This window comes from Vigna unguiculata, chromosome 4 (genome assembly GCF_037176805.1).
Source record: "Vigna unguiculata cultivar grain cowpea cultivar isolate G323 ecotype 2 chromosome 4, ASM3717680v1, whole genome shotgun sequence".
Classification (NCBI taxonomy): domain Eukaryota; kingdom Viridiplantae; phylum Streptophyta; class Magnoliopsida; order Fabales; family Fabaceae; genus Vigna; species Vigna unguiculata.
In genome coordinates, this window is record NC_140795.1 from 40,106,107 (window position 1) to 40,128,152 (window position 22,046).

At 35.4% G+C, this 22,046-nt stretch overlaps 3 protein-coding genes across 4 annotated transcripts; 1 reads left to right on the plus strand and 2 right to left on the minus strand.

The window, feature by feature from the left end:
* Positions 1-932: 932 nt before the first annotated feature.
* LOC114180767 (sugar transport protein 10-like) lies at positions 933-2,707 on the minus strand. The gene is made up of 3 exons (XM_028067059.2): positions 2,249-2,707; positions 1,511-2,134; positions 933-1,388 (listed from the first exon to the last, which is right to left on the minus strand). Exons 1-3 carry the CDS (start codon positions 2,705-2,707, stop codon positions 933-935), a joined length of 1,539 nt encoding a protein of 512 aa, XP_027922860.2.
* A 3,168-nt stretch (positions 2,708-5,875) lies between these two features.
* LOC114181302 (Transducin/WD40 repeat-like superfamily protein) lies at positions 5,876-21,639 on the minus strand. Of its 2 annotated transcripts, none has more exons than XM_085672255.1 (14): positions 21,459-21,639; positions 21,268-21,355; positions 20,351-20,453; positions 19,933-20,017; positions 19,557-19,643; positions 18,306-18,724; positions 17,071-17,152; positions 16,806-16,982; positions 16,663-16,716; positions 14,941-15,015; positions 14,783-14,851; positions 8,216-8,262; positions 7,095-7,808; positions 5,876-6,300 (listed from the first exon to the last, which is right to left on the minus strand). In XM_085672255.1, the coding sequence occupies exons 1-14, from the start codon at positions 21,585-21,587 to the stop codon at positions 5,922-5,924; spliced, it is 2,508 nt and encodes an 835-aa protein (XP_085528381.1). In that variant the 5' UTR covers positions 21,588-21,639; the 3' UTR covers positions 5,876-5,921. The 2 variants fall into 2 exon arrangements, with proteins under 2 accessions (XP_085528381.1, XP_027923525.2); XM_028067724.2 differs by having other exon boundaries at positions 14,941-15,030; positions 21,459-21,638.
* LOC114190889 (uncharacterized) lies at positions 8,285-11,542 on the plus strand. Its single transcript, XM_085672588.1, has one exon. The coding sequence runs from the start codon at positions 9,095-9,097 to the stop codon at positions 11,540-11,542; it is 2,448 nt and encodes an 815-aa protein (XP_085528714.1). The 5' UTR covers positions 8,285-9,094.
* Positions 21,640-22,046: the final 407 nt, after the last annotated feature.

Genomic DNA, 22,046 nt, shown 5'->3' on the forward strand with positions numbered 1-22,046 from the left:
TCCCCTTACATTTAAAGCCCTTATCCATTCATTAACTCATTCGTTGTCAAAACTTCTTTTCTTCTATAATTCTTTTACCTTTGTTCTAGCTACTTGTTGTTGATATTAAGTTTCCATGTTAAGGTATTCTATATACACACATCACACGTCTTTGTGAAACAATAACTTGTCATGAATATAATACTCATACCACATCTCATTGTCAAACATAAGATGTCATGGATATACATAGAATCTTTTGACTTGTTAATTATTTAAATAATTTAACATTAAAATTACACTTCAAACAAAATCTAGCAGAATGCAAACAACATTATAAAATATTATTATTTGCTCGACTAATATTATAATTATAATTAGTTATTTGCTCGACTTAGATATCATAATTATAATTTCACACCAATTTCAATCCTGACTAATATTAAAAACTATTTACATAAGAGGTAAATGATATTTAAACATTAGAAGTGATTGTAAAATTATAGTCACTTCTCGTGAAATTTAAAGCCATTACCCGTCAATTAACTTGTTCGTTGGCTAAACTTACTTCTTTTATTCTCCCATTCTTTTATTCTTGTCGTAGCAACTTGTGATTGGTATTTCTTTTCCTAGGTAAAGGTGTCTCTCAATACTGACAACTCTCTTTGTCAAACAATAACTTGTCATGGATATACATAGAATCTTTTGACTTGTTAATTATTTAAATAATTTAACATTAAAATTACACTTCAAACAAAATCTAGCAAAATGCAAACAACATTATAAAATATTATTATAAATATATAATAAACAATATTTTGACGAATTTCGTACAAATTTGGAACGAATATATTTGTTACAAACCGTAGGAATTAAATAATTACAACGAGCTGTTTGAAAAATGATAGAAATTTGGTTGGTACGAGCAAATGAAGTACTTGATGAATCTAATTTCAAACTGTAGTTATATGAGGATGCCCACCAATGGCTATATCATCTGGAATATATTTTCCCCAAAACCAATGTGATTTCCAAACTCTATTCATCTCTTCAATCCGAACATTTCTTGTCTCGGGCAGGAGCAAGGCAACAAAAACGGTCATGATAAGCACAAATCCAGCAAAGAAGAAGAAAAGACCAAACTTCAAGTGACAAAGCATGGTTAGGAAAACTTGAGCAATGACAAAGGTAAATAACATATTTACAGCAACATTGGTGCCTTGGCCTGCAGACCGAACCTCAAGGGAGCATATTTCACTAGGAACCAACCATCCCAGTGGACCCCAAGACCATGCATATGCTGCAACATATGCACATATAAAGAATAAGAGAAGACTGGCTTCTCCATTGGTAAAATAGCCTTCACCGCTCACTCCAAACTTTAGAGCAATCATGATTCCGACAGCAAGCTACAGATATTATGAACTTCAAATTAGTTGTTCATGCCAGCAAATGACTTTAGTGATAAAAGTGTTATTTTTTAAATATTAAAATAACAAACATTTTTTATCGATTAAGTTAAGGTTTTTACCTGACAAATAAGCATTTGAATGCCGCCTTCGAGGAACAATATCCTTCTTCCAAACTTGTCCACAGAGAAAATGGAAACAAAAGTGGCAACCACATTAACACCTCCAGTGATAACTGAAGACATAAGGGAAGTGTCATTACCAAAGCCTAAAGTTTTAAAGAGGACAGGTGCATAAAACATGATGACATTGATGCCAGTGAGTTGTTGGAAAAATGGAATCAGAGAGCAAAATGTGAGTTGAGGTCTGTATTTGGGTTTTGTAATGTTCTTCCATGGATGTTCAACATCTTTGGCTGCTTTAGTTGCATTAACGAGGTCTTGGAACTCCTCGTCAACATTATCCATGCCACGAATCTTTTGCAACATTTTCTTAGCTTCTTCTTCTTTACCTCTTTCGAGTAAGGAGTTAGGAGTGTCACCTAGGAAAAGAGATCCTACACATAACATGATTGCAGGAACTGCACCAACACCTAAAGAAATTCTCCAACCATATTCTAGTTTGCCGGTGCCATAATTAATAAGGTTTGCAACCAAGATGCCAATTGTGATCATCATTTGAAATCCCATGTTAAGTGCACCTCTTATCGATGTTGGAGCCATTTCAGACAAATACACAGGTACAGACTATTGGAAATAATAATAACAAAAAGGAAAAAGTTAAAAACAATTTAATCATGAAAATTTATCCATATTCAAATAACCAAATTTGAAAGCATTGACAACGATGCAAAGCCTCACCTGATTACAATATCCAACACCAAAACCAAGTAATAATCGACCTACGATGAGCATTTCAATGTTGATGGCAAAACCATTCAACAATGCACCAACAAGGAAGAATAAACCACCTGCAAACATTGAGGCCTTGCGTCCCATCATTCTTGTGGTGGTGGAAGCAAAGAAAGAAGCTACTAAGGCAGCAAGATATAAAGAAGAGGTGAACAAAGTAAGGAGTTCGTTGTCAAATTTGCAATATTGACTTTCATGGTCAGATTCATCTTTCATTTTTTCATAAACACTCGGAAAGAACTTTATTAAGAATGGTTCCATGGAAGTTACTCCTCCCGTGATTCCAAGATCATAACCAAAGAGTAGACCACCCATGGCTGCTACAAAACACGTGACCAACACGAATGTTGTGACCTTACTTTCATATTGTCTTCCGTTTACTACCGCAGCAAAAGCTCCACCTGCCATATTTAAAATATTATATTTTGAGTGGATCTCTTTCTTTGTCTTAAACTTTCTTTCTTTTCCTACATATGAGATTTTAAGTAGGAACTTGTTTTATAATCGAAAGTATGCTAATAATAACATCTAACGGATAAGGATGGGTTACAAAAATTAAATAACCTCTCTAACAACATTATATGTTTTTAAGTTTTTAATTATCTATCATGTTATTAATATCCTAATTAGTGTGTATTGTTTTTCCAGTTAGACCTAATATGTTATTTTAAGGACTTCATAAGAACTAGTTAGTCCAAATTTGCAGAATCATTATTTTATAAACAAAGGTTAATTTGGTAATTAATGATGATAGTCATCCGTTTATAATTCAAGAATATCAATTAATAATCAATTTATGTGTTCATATATTGATATTGTGTTGATAAGTATTTACAAATGAAATTAACAACATTTTAATATGATAAAGTAAAGTGCTTTTATTTTAAATAATTTTATGCTAGAGTTTATTATTCTTCATTATAAGTTCGGCATTGAAGTGAGATTTTAAATCATTGATTGAAAAAAATGTATGAATAATTTATTTAAGAAACGAATGAGTAGTTTTTTATTTATTTATTTTTCATCTTCACCAATAAGACTCTTTAAAACACACACATCGCGAAAATATATATGATCCAAATTTGGCTAAATTTAGTTTACTATACAATATGCATGAAATTCAACCAACATTAATTTTTATTTTTAAAATACAACAAACTCAACATACAATATCATTATTATTTTTGCTATTATTTTAATCTATACTTTTTCTCTTCACTAAACTATGACTTCAAACAGAAAAAATTGTTTGCTATGTTCAGATTCAATAAGACAACTATTCTTTTGTATGAACATGTCAATATTCTCATTGTCTTTTTATGTATTTAAATGTATTTTTCCTTTTATTGGCTTCCAATAAGTTCGGGGATAGATACGTAGAAGAAGGACATTCTCATTCTTAGAAATTCTAATTTGTAAATTAAAGTCCAGAAATTCCCCTTTCTTTTACTTGAGTTGAAAAGAGAATCGTCCTTCAACGAAAACAAAAATAAAAAATAAAATATTTCACGTGTTTCATCTCTTAATTTTACGGTGGCGGCAACCAACCACAATGTATTGTTTCTTCTTTGATTTGTCAAACATATAACTACCCTAATTTACAGATATCAAAATGGAATTGGATTTCAAGATAAACTTATAATTTATAACCTAGTTATTTGCTCATATCAAATATCATAATTATAATTTCACACCAATTTCAATTATGATTTGTTGGATCGTTGAAAATAATACATCTTGGAAAGTTCCACATAACCTAAGATATGCAATAGAGTGAGTGATAATGGTTATATAATGAACTCTAAGTTCATGGCTTTAGATGACCCAAGTCATTTAAGCTTGTATTTGATAACTTAATTATTTGCTCGACTCAATTATCAAAATTATAATTTCACTCCAATTTCAATCCTGATTAAAATTTAAGACTATTTACATAAGAGATAAATGATATTTAAACACTAGAAGTGATTATAAAATTACACTCCTCATCAAATTTAAAGTCATTATCCGTTCATTAACTCGTTCGTTGGTTAAACTTATTTCTTTTATTCTCCCTTCTTTTATCTTTGTCATAGCAACCTCGGATTGATCTTTCTTTTCCTGAGTAAGGTATCTCTCAATACTCACATCTCTCTTTGTCAAATAATAACTCTTCTTGAATATACATAAAATCTTTTGCCTCGTTAATTATTTAAATAATTTAACATTAAAATTACACTTAAATAAACCTAATAAAATGCAAACAACATTATAAAATACTATTATAAATATATAATAAATAATTTTTTGATGGATTTGGTACAAATTTGGAACGCATATATTTGTTACAATTCGGCTCACCTTTTAGTTTCGTACCGAAGCCCAACTTTCCTCTATATTGTAATATTTTAAAATCAAACCTCATTACATAAATATAAAAATAAATTGACTTCATTTGGTAAATGAACCTCGCATAAACATTATATGCAACATCTATCATAATCTTAGGCTTATGAATAGTTGTTTTCTCATTCTTGAACTGTAGAATATTATCCTGAACTATTTGTTTGATGTTTAACATGCAGTAGCAAATTCTGATTGCATACAAAATGTATCTATGGATTTATCTATTAGTCACATTTGTGACTTCGATAAAGTAGTACAAGCAAATGAGTTTTCTCTAATTGTTATATCTCAATTGTTTTGAGGCTTATTGCCCAAGTTCCTTTAGTTCTTTTCTCTTCAGGTCCCGTTAATGAACTGTTGTAACCTTAAAATCTGTCATTGGATGTGGTCTTTCTCACTCTCAAACATTTGATTAGATTTGTTCTAGAGTCGATACTATGGTATATATTTGTAATGTCACTGAAATAATATTCAACATCTTAGGACACTTGGATCCCCATGGAACATGAAATTTTGAATAGCTTTAGTAACAACCGTGCAATCATGCCAAAAGTTTAGATTGGAGTCCTTTCATTTCATTTGAGGTAGGTCAAAGGGGAATACCAGTAATGTAAATAGAAAACATATAACACTGAACACTTAGTTTCTTGGATCATGGGATATGCATGTGATGATTGCTACACAGTGCTTGTTTATTCCTTCAATGGTAAATAACCCCCTAAGTGAGGTAGGTCTACATAAGTATTTAGGTGTGTACCTTTTAAATTGGGACTTACAAATTTTTTTCTCACCTCAAGATTCAAACAATATCCAAAGAGTTCATGGCACATGAACAAGAGTTTACTTGCCAAACTAAAATATCACTCTTGTACCCTCTCAATGAGGTTAAACATATGCTTGATGAGCTATGGATTTCTCTTCTACTATCTATACACTGATAATGGTTAACATTTACAATGAAATCAGTGGTGTTATACAAGGAATCCTCCCTTCCCCCTCTATCAACAAAAGGATGAAAGCCTTGATAAACTAATTTTGTTTAGATTATCTTACATTGAAAAAATAATTGCATTTTTTATCTTGCAGCTTCCAGAGTACTTTTGAAGCAATTGATTACTTCTCATAATTAAACAGATCCCAACCAGCCCATTAAACTAAAATATAAAGTTGGCATAAAGGCATGGCAACCTCTTAAAATAAAAATAAACTACTTGTATAAAAATAATATTAAATATTCTTATACAGGTCTAGGAGAGAGGAGAAATTCTGGTTGTTGTCTCTGTAGCAGTATCCCACAAAAGGGACAAAACGGTTTTGAGGACACTGCTTCAGAGGAAGATTTAATGAAAGAGTCTGAATCTACATGAAATGAAGACATTCTAAAAAGTGGCTCTGGTGCCAATCTAAACCCTGACCTATGGCAACAGACACAATACCACAAGGGAGTAATGGGGCAAACCTGCATAGAAACAACACATCTCAGTAACCTGTGAGGCTTAACATCATCATCACTGGAATTTCCACCTTGACAAAAACCAAACTCAGGCGACTCAAATGGAACGGATGCTGAACAAAAACTGCATGTCTCAACTGCTGAACATCTATTGGCCAGGAACCTGCATTTTAAGAAACACATTACTGTAATTAGCATATTTGAAGTTTTGATCTAAATTTAAAGATTTGTATGACTATTTTACAAGCTTATGGTTGTTGCCGGGGCAATTAGATATATAGTTTTGAACTACCGCAAGGGAAATATGTACAAACAAGAATTTACAAATTAAAATTAGGAAAAGGTGTGCACATAAAGTAAAACTAGAAGTTTCGAAAACTAATCAACCTCTCAAATTAATGATTTTGTAAATAAATGGATACTCGTTAGTCACTCTTTTAACAGCAGCGTTACTGTTTCTAATTTGAATTTTTCTACCACGTGTTCATTTTGCAATTTCTTTCCATAAATTTATTATGGGAAATCACCTTGCCCCTAATATTTCATTTCCTCGTGAATTACAACAAAATACTTATTTTGTAATGAGTGAAAAGAGGAAAGAAAATCTTTATTCAGGCCAAAACAAAATGTCACCGAAACAGATAGAAAGGTATCCATTTGGTTTCATTTCATGGAATCGTGTTAATATTCCATCAAACTATTCTATCATTTTAAGAATTACTTTCCATCAAGTTTTAAACCGGGGGCTGTTGCGTTGCCCTCACTTACAGTTTCCAGTACAACCACATTGTGCTTCTCTACCTTCTTCAGAAAAATGCTAATGTATGTTACTCAGATTGACATTTAGTTATCCTCAGGGACAAAAAAAGTTTATGCGCATAAGCAGAGCAAATAAAAAAAATTATTATACAGAAGACGAACAGGAAAAAGAAACAATATCTAAAATCTAAAAGGTACCTTTTCTTGTGACTAACTTCTGAAACAATGGCTTTCAACTGGTCACCTAAATGTTCCTGGTCTGAAGCAATCCATTGTTCCATCTGCGCTAGTCCAACAGGATACCAACAACCATGTTGGGAAGATGTTTCAGAATTTGACATGCTAGTTCGGAAAATGGAAAAACTAAATCCCACAAGCCTTTTCCGGAGCTCTCTTTCACTGCTTAGAAGAATTTCTGTCCACTTTGTAATGTGTTTTTCCATGGAAGGACATACCCTTTCTAGCTTTTCAACCGTTTTGGTAAATCCAGTTATTTGATCAGCATCCAGCTCTGCTAATATTACACGTCTACAGATTATATTGAACAAATGCAGCAGTCGAGATGGAAGGTCTGACAAGCTTGAAGAGACAAATGTTAAAACTTTTTCAGAAGGAAGATCCATATCCAATTGAAGGAACGATGATGAGATCCACTTAATGATTATATATTCTGCATATTTTGAATTGTCATCCTTGAACGCCAATAATGCTGTAATTATATCCCAAAGAACCAAAGGCTTATCATGACATTGATATTGGTTTAAAGACCATATGATATTGGTGCCCCAATAAATTAATTCTTTTTCCAGATAACTAGAATTTTCTTCAATGCAGCATGAAAAAGGGGATTTCAGCTGAACATCCATTTGTAGCCCGCCAATCCAAAAGTAATCAACGGCTGCCCTTAGCACCCTGTTCAAAGTTCACGAAGAATTTCAGATTTCGACATTTATACTTTCTTTTGGAAACGACAAGTGGTACAAAAAAAATAAGGAGAAGACCTAGTAGTATAAACATTAAGCTACAGTTGTTTCTTGTTTCAACTTTAAAGGTCGAATGTCATCCTAATCATTGTAAACATACAAGATTTCTATCCGTTGCCATTCTTTAGCTACTTTGGACAGGATCGACTTGAGTAGCAATTTTGTATATAGTATACTTCCAATTGGTGCCAAATTCCAAATTATAGTTAACGAATAAAAATATGTATTTATCCCCTGAGCACCCCCCCCCCCCTCCTCCTCTGTCTATGTCCTCTCTCCACATACTCAACAAGAAGGGAAGGCAAGAAAATAAAAATTTGCAAATCAAGTATATACCTTCCTTCATACATTCGGTTCAATTTCTCAATATCAAAGCAATGAACCTGCAATAAATAAACAAGAATAATCAAACATAACATATTATGGTGAAAGCAAATAAAATAAGGAAAAGATAGGCTAAATCACAACATTGGTTCCTCTTTAATTTTTGATATGTTATTTTGGTTCCCTAATTTAGTCACCATGTTTTAGAAAATCTGCAAATTTGGTTCAATTCTCAACTTTACAAATTTATTTGTATTATTTTTTAATTTAGTTGAATTAATTATTTTTTAACCGTAGCTTAAATGATATGTTATATTTCAGGTTCAATTGATCCAAAATAAAAGAAATAAATGCATGTAAAATTGAGATTTGGACCAAAATTTCAGTTTTTTTTCAAAAATATAGAAACTAAAATCACAAAAAAGAAATTAGGGAAACCAAAATCGCATATTAGGAATAAAAGGTAGACCAAACTTGTAATTTAGCCTAAAAAATATTAAAGATGAAAATTAATTGCTATGTGATACAGACCCAAATACAATTGGGTTTAAAGAGCCCAGGATCCAAGTAGAGAATGGTAAGAATAGGTGGGGCAGGGTGTATGAGAGGAAACGGTCTAGGAAGAATGACGTGGCACACTAGGAAGAATAAGTTGGTTAGAAGAGAGAAGAAAGGGGGGGAGGGGGATGGTCATTTTGGAGGAGGACCATTGTGGTTGCTTCTTAGGAGCTTGGCTCTGGGCAGTTGGATATTCCTATCCTTCTGTATTTTCTTGTTTTCAATTAAACTGGATCAGTGCATTCAGTTCTCAATTTCTGGTTTCTTTATCCTTGCAATTTAAATACCTATTAAGTGGTCCGACCTGCCGGATAATTCTTTTATCTGGAAACAATGCCACCGAAGAGAAACAATGCTCAGGGAGAACCAGCAACTAAGGAGCCGGGAGATGCGAGAGTAGAGCTTGTAGTAGGAGAAGTCACCAAGCTCAAAGCCGTAGTTGAGGAGCTTGTTGCACAATCATTGCAGAACCAGAATCAGATGGAAACGTTACGTAAGGAGGCCGCTGAAAATCAGATGAAGCTGCTCAATCTCATGTCAACATTTTCGAATGAATTTGAGGAAAAAGGTGAAGGCCAGGGATCAGTAACAAAAGGAAAGTCGAGTCCTGGAACAGTGAAGTCCAGTGGGAATCGAAGTTTGAGACAACTCGAAGGAGACGATTTGGAGGAATTTCGTCAATCGATGAAGAAAATTGAGTTACCATCGTTTTACGGGGAAGATCCAGCAGGGTGGATTGCTAGGGCTGAAATTTATTTCAACGTTCAAGAGACACGAGAAGCTGTTCGAGTGAGTCTTGCTCAACTTTGTATGGAAAGGGGTACGATACATTTTTTTCAATCTCTGTTAAATGAGTATGAAAATCTGTCATGGGAGGACTTGAAGAGAGAGTTATTGGAGAGGTATGGTGGAAGGGGAGAAGGAAGTGTTTATGATCAATTGACCTCGTTGAAGCAAACTGGGGTTATGGAGGATTACATTCGAAACTTCGAGTGTCTGATTGCTCAGGTGCCTAGTATGCAAGATGAGCAATACTTCTCGTACTTTACACATGGATTGAAGGACGAACTCCGGGCAAGGATGCGAAGTATACATGTTGCGAATCCTCTTTCCAGGGGACGAATGATGAATGTAGCTCGTGCTATTGACGTAGAAATCTATGGTAGGAGCAGGGGGTGGCAGGGAAGAGGTGAGACACGTGGAGAGGGAAAGACCCAACTTGGAACTCGACCCGTTTCTCATGTGTTGGGTAAAACCGGCCCATGGCAGAATAATGGAAGTTGGGGAGGAAAAGGGTCAAGCCCAAGTGCACAAAATGATGGGGGTGAGAACAGCAAAAATGGGCCCAAGGATAGAGGGGTTCGTCACCTTTCTTATCAGGAGTTGCTGGAAAGAAAGAAGAAGGGTTTATGTTTTAAGTGTGGAGGTTCATTTGGACCGCTCCATCAGTGTCAACTTCGGGTCATAATGATTGATGAGGAGATACGAGTCGAATGCGAAGAAAATGAAGAGAAGATAATAGAAGATACTGCAGATGACGTTAACGATGTCGAAGGGGCATGTACTGCATTGAGTTTGTACTCTATGACGAAAGGGAAGGAGGAACAACCACGAACGATGAAGTTGCGAGGAAAGGTGGGTGAAATCCCAATGATGTTTCTAGTAGACAGTGGAGCAACCCACAACTTTATCTCACGGAAGTTGGTTGAAGCCTTGGGTTGGGAATGGGAAAGGACGCAACACATGAAAATTTTGATGGGAGACGGGCATAAATCTGAAACTCAAGGTGTATGTCGCGGAATGAGGGTGATATTCGATGAAGGGGAATTTGTACTTGATGCTTTTCTCTTCGATTTGGAGGACATGGATATGGTATTGGGTATGTCTTGGTTGACCACATTAGGGGAAACTACGGTGGATTGGAAAAGGCAGATTATGAGAGTCAAAACGGATCAAGGAGAGAGAGTGTTAAAAGGAGCACCTCGTGAAGATTCGTTGTTGGTGTCAATGTTTGGCTTGTTGGAGGAAAAAAGGGAAATAAAAAAAGATGGGTTGAGCCAAGAACAAAGACGTGTGCTAAATGATGTGTTGCAGAATTTTGCGGAGGTGTTTGATGAACCCAAGGGGCTGCCACCTATACGTGCGAAGGAACATAGTATCAACCTTCAACCAGGGCAAGGTCCCATTAACGTGAGGCCGTACCGTTATGCCTATCACCAGAAAAATGAAATTGAGAAACAAGTGAGGGAATTAATGGAGGTGGGTCATGTGAGGCATAGCCAAAGTGCATATTCCAGCCCAGTTATTTTAGTAAAGAAGAAAAACAACAAGTGGCGCATGTGTGTGGATTATAGAGCACTAAATAAGGCCACGATACCGGACAAATTTCCTATTCCAGTGATAGAAGAGCTTTTGGATGAATTACATGGGGCCAAATTCTTCTCAAAATTGGATCTTCGTTCGGGCTACCATCAAGTGCGGATGAGAAAGGAGGATATCCCGAAAACAGCCTTTAGAACACACGAGGGGCATTACGAATATCTCGTAATGCCGTTTGGGCTTATGAATGCCCCTTCCACTTTCCAAGCACTTATGAATGAAGTATTCCGCAATTGGCTAAGGAAAGGAGTATTGGTGTTTTTTGATGATATACTCATATATAGTAAGGGCTGGGAAGAACATTTGCAATTGCTGGAAAAGGTGTTGAGTACGTTGAGGGCCAATAAGTTATTTGCGAACAAGGAAAAGTGCACGTTTGGGCAAGAAAGTATCAAATACTAGGGTCATATTATATCGATACAAGGAGTGGCGGTTGACCCAAATAAAGTGAGTAGTGTTATTGATTGGCCTATCCCTACGAATGTGAAGGGAGTCCGCGGGTTTTTGGGGCTTACGGGATATTACCGTAAATTCATTAAAGATTATGGTAAGGTAGCAAGGTCCCTCACGGAGTTGACAAAAAAGGATGGATTCAAGTGGAATGAAAAGGCCCAAGAAGCTTTTGAGGAGCTTAAAAGGAGGATTACTACAGCACCTGTGTTGCAATTACCAAACTTTAATGACGAATTTTTTTTGGAGTGTGATGCTTCCGGGACAGGAATTGGGGCTATCTTAATGCAGCACAAGAGACCTGTTGCTTACTACAGCAAAGCGTTGAGTCCCCGTAACTTAACTAAGTCAGCATATGAACGAGAATTGATGGCGGTGGCACTTGCAGTACAGCATTGGAGACCTTACCTGTTGGGGCGGAAATTCACTGTGTTTTCTGATCAAAAAAGTCTCAAACAATTATTACAACAACGTATTACAACGGGAGGGCAGCAAAATTGGGTGGCAAAACTCTTGGGGTACAATTTTGAGATAGTTTATAAGCCGGGGAAAGAGAATCGAGGAGCTGATGCTTTGTCTCGTATCAAAGATGAAATGGGGCTGAACAATATGATTTATTTCCCAGTATGGTTGGATTGGCAAGAGCTCAATACTGAAGTACATGCAGATAAAAGGTTGCAAAAAATAATTGAAGTGCAGCAAGGACGTGGCGAGAAGTTCTGTGCGGGATTTGTTTATAAACAAGGAGTACTTTATTATAAAAATCGCCTAGTTATTTCGGAGAAATCTGTTTGGATTCCGAAATTTTTGGAAGAGTTTCATGCTACTCCACAAAGTGGTCATTCAGGGTTCTATCGTACATACAGAAGAATAGCAGCAAATTTGTATTGGAAAGGAATGAAGAGAGACGTCCAACAGTATGTTCAAGCTTGTGACACGTGCCAAAGACAAAAATATATTACAACAGCCCCTAGTGGTCTTTTGCAGCCATTACCAATTCCGGAGAGGGTCTGGGAAGACATTAGTATTGACTTCATCACGGGATTACCAAGATCAAAAGGGTTTGAAGCAATCTTGGTGGTTGTAGATCGATTGACAAAATACTGTCATTTTGTGCCTCTTAAACATCCTTATAGCGCGAAGACTCTTGCTGAAATTTTTGTGAAGGAGGTAGTGCGGCTACATGGAGTTCCGAATTCTATTGTGAGTGATCGAGACCCCTTATTTATGAGTGTATTTTGGAAAGAGTTTTTTAAAATGCAGGGAACCAAGCTGAAAATGAGCACAGCCTACCATCCTCAAACGGATGGACAAACAGAAGTAACCAATAGGTGTCTTGAAACGTATTTACGATGTTTCATCACTGATCAACCTAAGACTTGGGTGATTTGGATGCCTTGGGCTGAGTTTTGGTTCAACACAACTTACCATGGATCTACGGGAATGACTCCTTTTGAAGCGGTGTATGGTCGACAACCACCCAAGATTGTTCAAGTGGTTCAAGGGGAAGTGAGAGTGGAGGCTGTCCAAAAAGACCTTGTAGAGAGAGATGAAGCTTTGAGGCAGTTGAAATCTCATTTACTCAGAGCTCAGGAAAGGATGAGAAATCAAGCAAATAAGCATCGTAAGGAGAGGCATTTTGTTGTGGGGGATTTCGTCTTTTTGAAGTTGAAACAGAACAAACAACATTCTGTCATGAATAGAGTGCAGTCAAAGCTGAATGCTAAATATTATGGACCTTTTGAGGTTGTGGAGAAGATAGGGGAGGTGGCATATCGTTTGAAATTACCACCATCTTCGAAAATTCATCCCGTGTTTCATGTATCCCTATTAAAAAAGGCAGTAGGGAAATACAAGGTAGAGAAGGATCTTCCCAAAGGGCTGGAGGATGACAGAGTCGAATTAATGATACCAGAGGCTATATTGGCGACTAGGAACAACACAAAAGGGGGGGAGACCAAAACACAAGTATTGGTACATTGGAAGGGGCAAAATGTTGAGGAGGCGACTTGGGAGGATACGATTACCATCCACAACCAATTTCCGGAATTCAGCCTTGAGGACAAGGCTATATTTCAAGAAGAGGGTATTGATACAGACCCAAATACAATTGGGTTTAAAGAGCCCAGGATCCAAGTAGAGAATGGTAAGAATAGGTGGGGCAGGGTGTATGAGAGGAAACGGTCTAGGAAGAATGACGTGGCACACTAGGAAGAATAAGTTGGTTAGAAGAGAGAGAAGAAAGGGGGGGAGGGGGATGGTCATTTTGGAGGAGGACCATTGTGGTTGCTTCTTAGGAGCTTGGCTCTGGGCAGTTGGATATTCCTATCCTTCTGTATTTTCTTGTTTTCAATTAAACTGGATCAGTGCATTCAGTTCTCAATTTCTGGTTTCTTTATCCTTGCAATTTAAATACCTATTACTATGTTATCTGGCAACATATTTATTTCTCATGTTCCGATTATTGTTATTTAGCCAATTATCAACCAACCCACTCAACATAATGCCTCTTTGAAAAAGACAGGAAAAAAGATTGACATATGTTTCAGGTTAGACCTAAGATTAACATAAATTGTTAGATCTCAATGAATTAGGGTTAAGGAATGATTGGTGAACTACAAAGTGAGCTCTCACTTCTTAGTATTAGCTACAAAAATAATGGAATAAATAGTAAATTACAATTAAACACCATTGAACATAAAAACCCCGCTATCACTGAAAAGATTGTTCACATAAAATGATGTTATAGAAAGTCGATATAGGGAATTAATAGATGTGATTTAGTTAAAAGACTAAGGGCTTCAACAAAAACAAAACAAAAAAGACAGAGATTAAAGGTGACATTCAAATCCCAGGATATGACACTTTGCCTCTATTCTGCAGCAGCAGCCAAAACAAAAAGGCAAGGTTGTTTCCATGCTACTTGAGTACGTCAAAGATCCCCAGAAGCCTTTTCACTCTACATATGCTTAAAAATATTCACCTATAGCTCTATCCTACCCTTGGAGAAAAGCTCAGGGGACTGATCACCGGTAAACTTAGTGAACTCTTCTTTAATATCCTAGACATTAGGGCATATAATACACACTATCTGGATATTTAAGAACAACATTTTTTATGCATTTAAAGATACGAATATGTCAAGGATTGATAATATAATAGCAAAATCTGAACGAAAAAAAAAAAACATACAGTTGCAATGACAAGATTTCCAGGGGACACTGCTACACCAAAACATGAATCAAATGTATCTCTTGAAATCTGAAAGGAAAAATATGTATAATTTAGTAGGAAAAAGCAAAGATCGTACTCAAAAGGAAATAGAAGCTATAAAGATAATAGTAACATACATTGATTGAACTGTCACGAGGCATATCAGAATTGAGGGTTACTCCATCAAGATGATTCTCACGCAAAATCCAGCTCTGCACTAAATTATCCTATCAACATTCAAATAATAATCCATCCATTATAAATACATTTAAGCAATACATGGTAAAAGCACACACACACAAAAATTGAAAGACATTGTATCAACCATAAAGAAAATGAAAGAGGGTCTTGCAACATCTTGCTGAATGTATTTAAACTGTAAAATGCTCAATGCTTAATATAATTAAATAATCTTGTTTTCAAGCTTTCCAGTTAACCTATGTAGAAAATTAATCATTCTTGGTATCAAGTTTTTTCCTCATTATGAAAACTAATTAGTTGATTGAAACCATGAAATACAATGAGCGTTTCAAGTTCTATTGCTTCAACTACAGTTTAGTTGCTCCTCTTGAAATAGCTAACAGTGATTTATGAGGAGCACCATCTAGTGGCTACTATTGTTTTTCAAATGCAAATTTATAATTCAAAACATAAATCTAACACACTTCAATTATTTTCGTAGTTTAAGTCTACAGTTGAATTGTAGTTTAACATTAAACTTCAGCCATTCAAACAAATTCGGATTGGGGGTGTTTTATCTCTTTTCTGTCCATTTGGAAAATTGTACAAAGACTCAATTGTCCTCACACTCATCTTTAATGAGTCAGAAGAAATGAAACACATGCATATAGTAGAAACAGGTTTCTTATTCCAGGCTCATGCCAAGCTCCCCTTTCTGTTAAGGACCATGCCTTTATCACTGCAGCTTATTAACAGACTGCCCTTTCTACACATTCTTAAAGGTCATTTTGCACTTTATTTCCATTTCTCAGACCCTATAATCCAAATAAAATGCCCCTTTGCTAAAATAGATGCATATTCCTAGGCTAAGCCATCTATCATAATGGACAAGTATTCATTCAGATGGTAAAATTTATCTCTGAAAATATTATAATTGAGATCTCACATTGAATAAATAGTGTTGAGAAAAGAGAAACTGAGAAAGTATAAGAATTCCGTGTACACACAAGTATTTTTATTTATAATGAAGAAGACATACATTGATAAAGAATAAAATCAATAGTTAATAGTGAGAAGTATTAGCAAATATTTCTCTACAGATGTTATCAAATCATATCATATTTTCGTATTTAATGTAATAAGTTATATAATATTTCCCTATTTAATGTAATTATCATATCTTTAACAAATACATTGCACTAACATGCCTCCGGAGATATTGTTATTTAAATCCCAGTTAGTTATATAGTTCTAAGGTTCTAGAATCTTCTGTGACAGACTTCAGAGACTAACAGAATTGACAACTGTCTTTTGACTATAAATGCACTTATGTAGTCAGATCCCATATGATTCAATTCCGAAACACAAAAATCACAAATTAAGTAACTTTTCAAATTCTCTCTTTCTATCATTCCTTTTCCATTTTATCTTTCTAGTGTGCAGGGATCCAACTGTAATCCATATAATGTACACAATTATCAAATAATGTTTAACCATGGAAATGAAAATCATGAATGTAATAGGTAGAAAAGAAGATAGAAATGCTCAAGAAATATGGTATGGATTATGCAATGTATTTGATGTCCACGTAAGTATGATATTTCTTTTCTGCCATAGTCATAAATTGAATGACAATTTTATAGAAAAATAGTCAAATCACTTAAGAAAAAGATTATAACCTGGCTACAGCTGTACAGAAATCGTCCACCGAATGCCCAGGTCAAACCTGTAACCTAAAGGAATTAAAAATTGTAGAGATCAGCAGAAGATGACCTGTTTTTCTTTTCAACTAACTCCAAAAAAAAAGAGGGAAAACACTTACAACGTAATCATGAGCATAATATGAGCCAAGCTTATCAAATTCCCTTGATGATATGTCGAATAGCCATATTTCAAATGAACCAGAAACTTTGCCAATGGCTAAAAGAATCTTGGAAGGGTATTGAACATGCACAGTTACTGAAAGTACAGAAACTGGGACAGCATTGAGAGTCATAACCTATTTAGGAATTCAAAGATGCACAAACGAATTATTCACAAAAAAGTGAGGGAAATGAAAAGTGATGCAGAAAATGCATAGCAAGTACCTCCTTCAATAGCGAGAAGGAAGTTTGATCCACTTTTGACAATTTCAGCAATTTGTCATTGTCAGCCAACCAAATCTTCACACTGCAAAGAACATACAAGATACTTTCAGCTAAATTAAGATGTTAATAACAAAATGTAACATTCTACAAAAAGGTCAATCCAGTTGGAGTACAAGGGAAGTGTACTTGAATACAAGATTCTTGAATGAATAATATGAAAATAAAAAGTTTGAAAGTACACTTCTCTAGGGATTAGTCTACAGCATTTGATCTTGTAAGCATAAGATGGTAAACATGAGTGACTTAGCTGACAAATCAAACATCATGGAGTCTTTCCCTACCTTTTCCTAATGGAGACGTGCAGTTTCTTCCATTAAGAGGCATCAAAATAAAATAAAAGAAAAATATCTATTTTCACGAGATAATGGATGAATGGCAAAAATGAGAGACATTTTTTCAATTTCAGGCTAATCAAACAAGTTTAGTTTCAGGTTAATGTGACAGGTTTCAAGTCCATGCAATATACGTAGGATGTAAAAGGTTAACATTTGTGTGTCCTAAGAACACATTTGAATTCTAATAGGCCAGAAATGGTTGCAGTCTACACACTGTCATCTCAATTTTTGAAAGTTCCTTTTTCCGGGGTGGTGGTGCCAACATTGCTAACACCAAAGTGAATATTATATAGATAAGGAGAAACCAGATGAATTTTGATTAGATTGCTGGAAATACTAACATTTAATTATTATTACTTTTCCAAGAAGCTTAGTTATTGTGACTACAAAAAGCTTGGAGGCGGTTTGATTTGTACTCCATTTTTATCCTCAAAGCTTCACAAGGTGAAGTTGCAGAAAATCTTACCAAAAGATTATGCAATTCAAATTTTTGAAAGAGTTATATGCAAGCTGGGAATAGAAACCATCTAGTCTCCAACTTGAGAGGGAGTGTTGGAAATAAGTGTGTCTATCATTATTTTCTTTTGTAATCATTATTGTTACAAATAATATCACTCTACTGAAAGGTAATAAAGCTAAAGCAAATTCAGAAAATAAAATCTCAGTTGTTAAATTTTTTTCTCCACATCAAGTGCAACTCCCATTGTCACTACAATGATGCGGATAAAGCTCAAATAAAAAACCTCGCACAAGTTCCAGAAGTGTATATTAGTAGTTTAATGAGATGAAATCGGACTGATAATAGATATAACACACTTGCATAAGCATGCTTAAACTCACCTCCCATCAGAGCTTCCAGAAGTTAATAAAATTTGAGGATTTGAAGGATCAGAAGCAAACAACAACCAACTTATACTAGTAACCCAAGAATTGTGTGCATGAAGGAGGCCAGCAAACTTCACAGTAGTTGGAACTTCTCTGTCTTCAATAGTATAACAATCTGGTGGATGAAACCTCCATAAAGAAATTTTACCAGACTTCCCTCCCACAGCAAGCAGACTGAAAGAATCGCAAACTGGATAATATTCAGATGCTAAATGCAGCAAGGGAGACCATGAAACAACAAGGGAACATAGCATTGCACTACGAGAAGCATATTGATCAGCACTTATCAGGGGCAACGAGTGGTTCTCAGACTTTTCTTTTAACAATTTCCCATTATGTTTATACAAAGAATCCATTTGATCTGATGCATTTTTCTGCAGGAATGATCTAATATTAGGAACTAACAATCAAATAAATGCAAACTATAGTGATCTTTTAGAAGGCTCATAAACAAATCGTTTCTAGTCAAACTTAACCCCGATTTGCATGAGAAAATGATGCAAAGATAACTAAATATAGATAAAGTTTACAACAAGTCCTGTGGTGGTGCTTTTTTACTATGTCTTTTGATGAATCTGGTAAGAAGCAACAAAGAAATTTTGTTATTTAAGAAAATGGTTTTGCTAACGAGTGCTCTAAAACCAATGATTAAGAAGTATTAAATACATCCAATTACTTAAAATAGAAAGCATTGAAATACTCTCTCTTTTGATAAAATATTTCTATTTTTGTTCACTCGACTCATGTCTTAGCAAACTAGTTAGCATTTCCCGTAGGGGCTAGAACAGGCATTTTAACACTCACAGCCTGATGGCAAAACAAGTCCATCATTGGAATCTCTAGACACATAAAGGTCATTGCACAAACATCAAAACTGCAGTAGAAGTTAATTGTCTATAAGGAGAAACAAAACTTATGAACATGTATAAAATGCAGATGCTTGAACTGTATTTGCACATTTGACGAGGAACATAATAAGGAACATAAAACTAGTTTATGCACACTCCATAGATGTCATTTAAAACTGTCTTTCACATGTTATAAACTTATCTTAGCTTTTCTACAAGCATCTAATATATTATGTCAGATATTGAATAAGAAGAAAATGGTTCACAAGTATAACCTGTCTTGCTAACTAATTCACCAGAAGGAAATTTAGAAAAAGAAACTCAACCAAGGTCTAAGAACATGAATAAGATAACTTACATCAAATACATCCAATGTGGCAATCCCTATACCTCGAAACTCAGTACATTTAAGATGCTCATACAGCCTTTTAGTTATGTCCACAACCTGAAGAAAATAAGAACGGCTTATTATGCTTAAGGCAGTCTACACATATAACATCAAAATATTCATTTCTTTATATAGCACAAATGCATGTATGGGAAATAGAATAAACCCCAAATACTTAATACAATACAGGTATGATATGACATAAACACAGGAATTCAAGAAATTCTTATAAGTTCAAGATTCAATTAAACATAAGTATCTCAACATGAATTTTAAAAAGTAACATAACTTACATAAATGTACAATATTTGTGAAGAAATATTGACAATTTCTCAATAATACATACCTCAATCCATTCAGCACAGTAATCACAAAAAGGCGGACGATAAATCTTCACATGTCCTTCAGAGGTGCACACAGCGATCAAGCACCTGTAGCAAGTTATGTCTTTAAAAATCCATAAGACAATATTGAATTTTTCATGAATGAACAAACTATGACGCTGCTAGAAGTAAATTATGACCCCAGGAAGCCCTAATCTATAATATCAGATATTTGAAACCAAGAATCACTGTCAAAGAGACTTTTACATCTGCAAAAACAGAGATTCAAAATCTAGAATCACCATGTCAAAAAGTCGTAACTGGCAAGAAACCCTATTCCAAATAATATGAGCAACTCAACATGTGCCAAAAAGACGGACTCTATGATTGCCTTCTAGTTCTAGGATACATGAAATTATTCAAGAAAACTGAAATCCATACCCTGAATTAGCAGCCATGCCAAGCGGAGACCATGATATTGATCGGACAACAGGCTTATCATCCCTATACAAAGCCGTTGGCAGGAGGCATCCAGAGAGTAAATCTGCACGTAAAAGTTATGTGTTAACACTACATGGTTAGTACCTGGCCAGTGAAAATTTCTCATTTTCATTCAACATCACCACATGTGAAATTTTAACTATAGGCACAACACTAATAGAAATAATGCTGCATAATCTTAAAATTCGGGGTTTTAGCTAACTTAACCCAATCAATTCATAAATGAGGAATACTCTCCACTCATATGCATTATTTTGACAACATTACTAATCAACAAGAGATCTCTAACACTATTCCTCACATCAAGGTCTGGATATCCCTTGCCTGAAGTTCAAAAAAGCTGGACATCTAGAAGTGACCGATAATCAGTGGCCCATCAGTCCAACAATAACCATAACCATTAGGATACATTCTGATATCAGCTTACAATTTCAACTAAGATCTAATTCAACCTCAAAAGCTAGTTGATGACACGAGGGTAGCCCCCGTTCATATATCCTATGTCAAATTTTCAACACACACCTCGAATTAAGGGACTAAACATCTCAAGCATAAAGTAGAAAAAGTAAGTAAGCAAGACCGAACATCTACAGGTGGCCAGATAAATCCAACAACATCCACTGGGATAAGTTCTATACCATCTTAAAATTTGAAAAGAAACTAACCCAACTTCAAAAACAAGCTCATGAAGTGAGGCTTAGCTACACTTATACACACTAATTTGAGTCATTCACCATAGATAAGACACGCCAAAATAGCTCATCGAACTCACTAATGCACTAAACAAGCGAAGCAAAACACTAATGACTAATTAACCCGAGTGATTTTCAGAATGAAGGTTGCAGTAATGGCAGTACCTTGTCTTTCTACAATCCCTACGCGAAGAGGCTGGTTTGGGAAGATTTTAATCACGCCTCGTGGTCCACCAACAGGCAAGTCAGGTCTCTGAAAACAAGAAAGAAAATCAAAGGAACAAACTTATTAGATTGAAAAAAGAGAAAGGAAAGTGAATAGCGCATTCAAATTGTATGCATGTTATATTGAGTACGAGAATGGTGACGAGGTGGCCGGAAGCAACGGCAATGAGGTTGTCGTCGGACCAAGCAATGGCGTTGGGAAAAGAAGGAGCGCCCAAAAGTATCGCAGGCTGTAACGGACTGGGACAAGGACGCGCCATGCTGTGGTTTTTTGAAGAGCGAAGAGAATGTGAGTGCGAGAGTGAGGTTCGAATCCCTAATATCATACAAAAAAATAAATATCAATTTAAAATATAATCTACTGAACTGAATGATTCTCTGTGTGTGAGAGGATCCACTGTATGAAGGTGCACGGTATGGTCGATGAGCTTCAAACAAAATAGTGTTATGGATTTTTGTCAACGGTCGCTAATAGGGATGGCAACGGGACGGGGCGGGGACGGGTTTCACTATTCCATACCCATTCCCGTAAAAAAAGTTCATCCCCATCCCCATACCCAAATCTAACGGGTATCAAACTTTTATCCCATCCCCATCCCCACCGGGTAACGGGTATAATCTTATACCCATACCCGTACCCGTTTTCTTACTACTTTAATATTAATTTTAATTAATTTTTATAAAATAATAAAAAATTATGGTAAAGGAAACATAATATT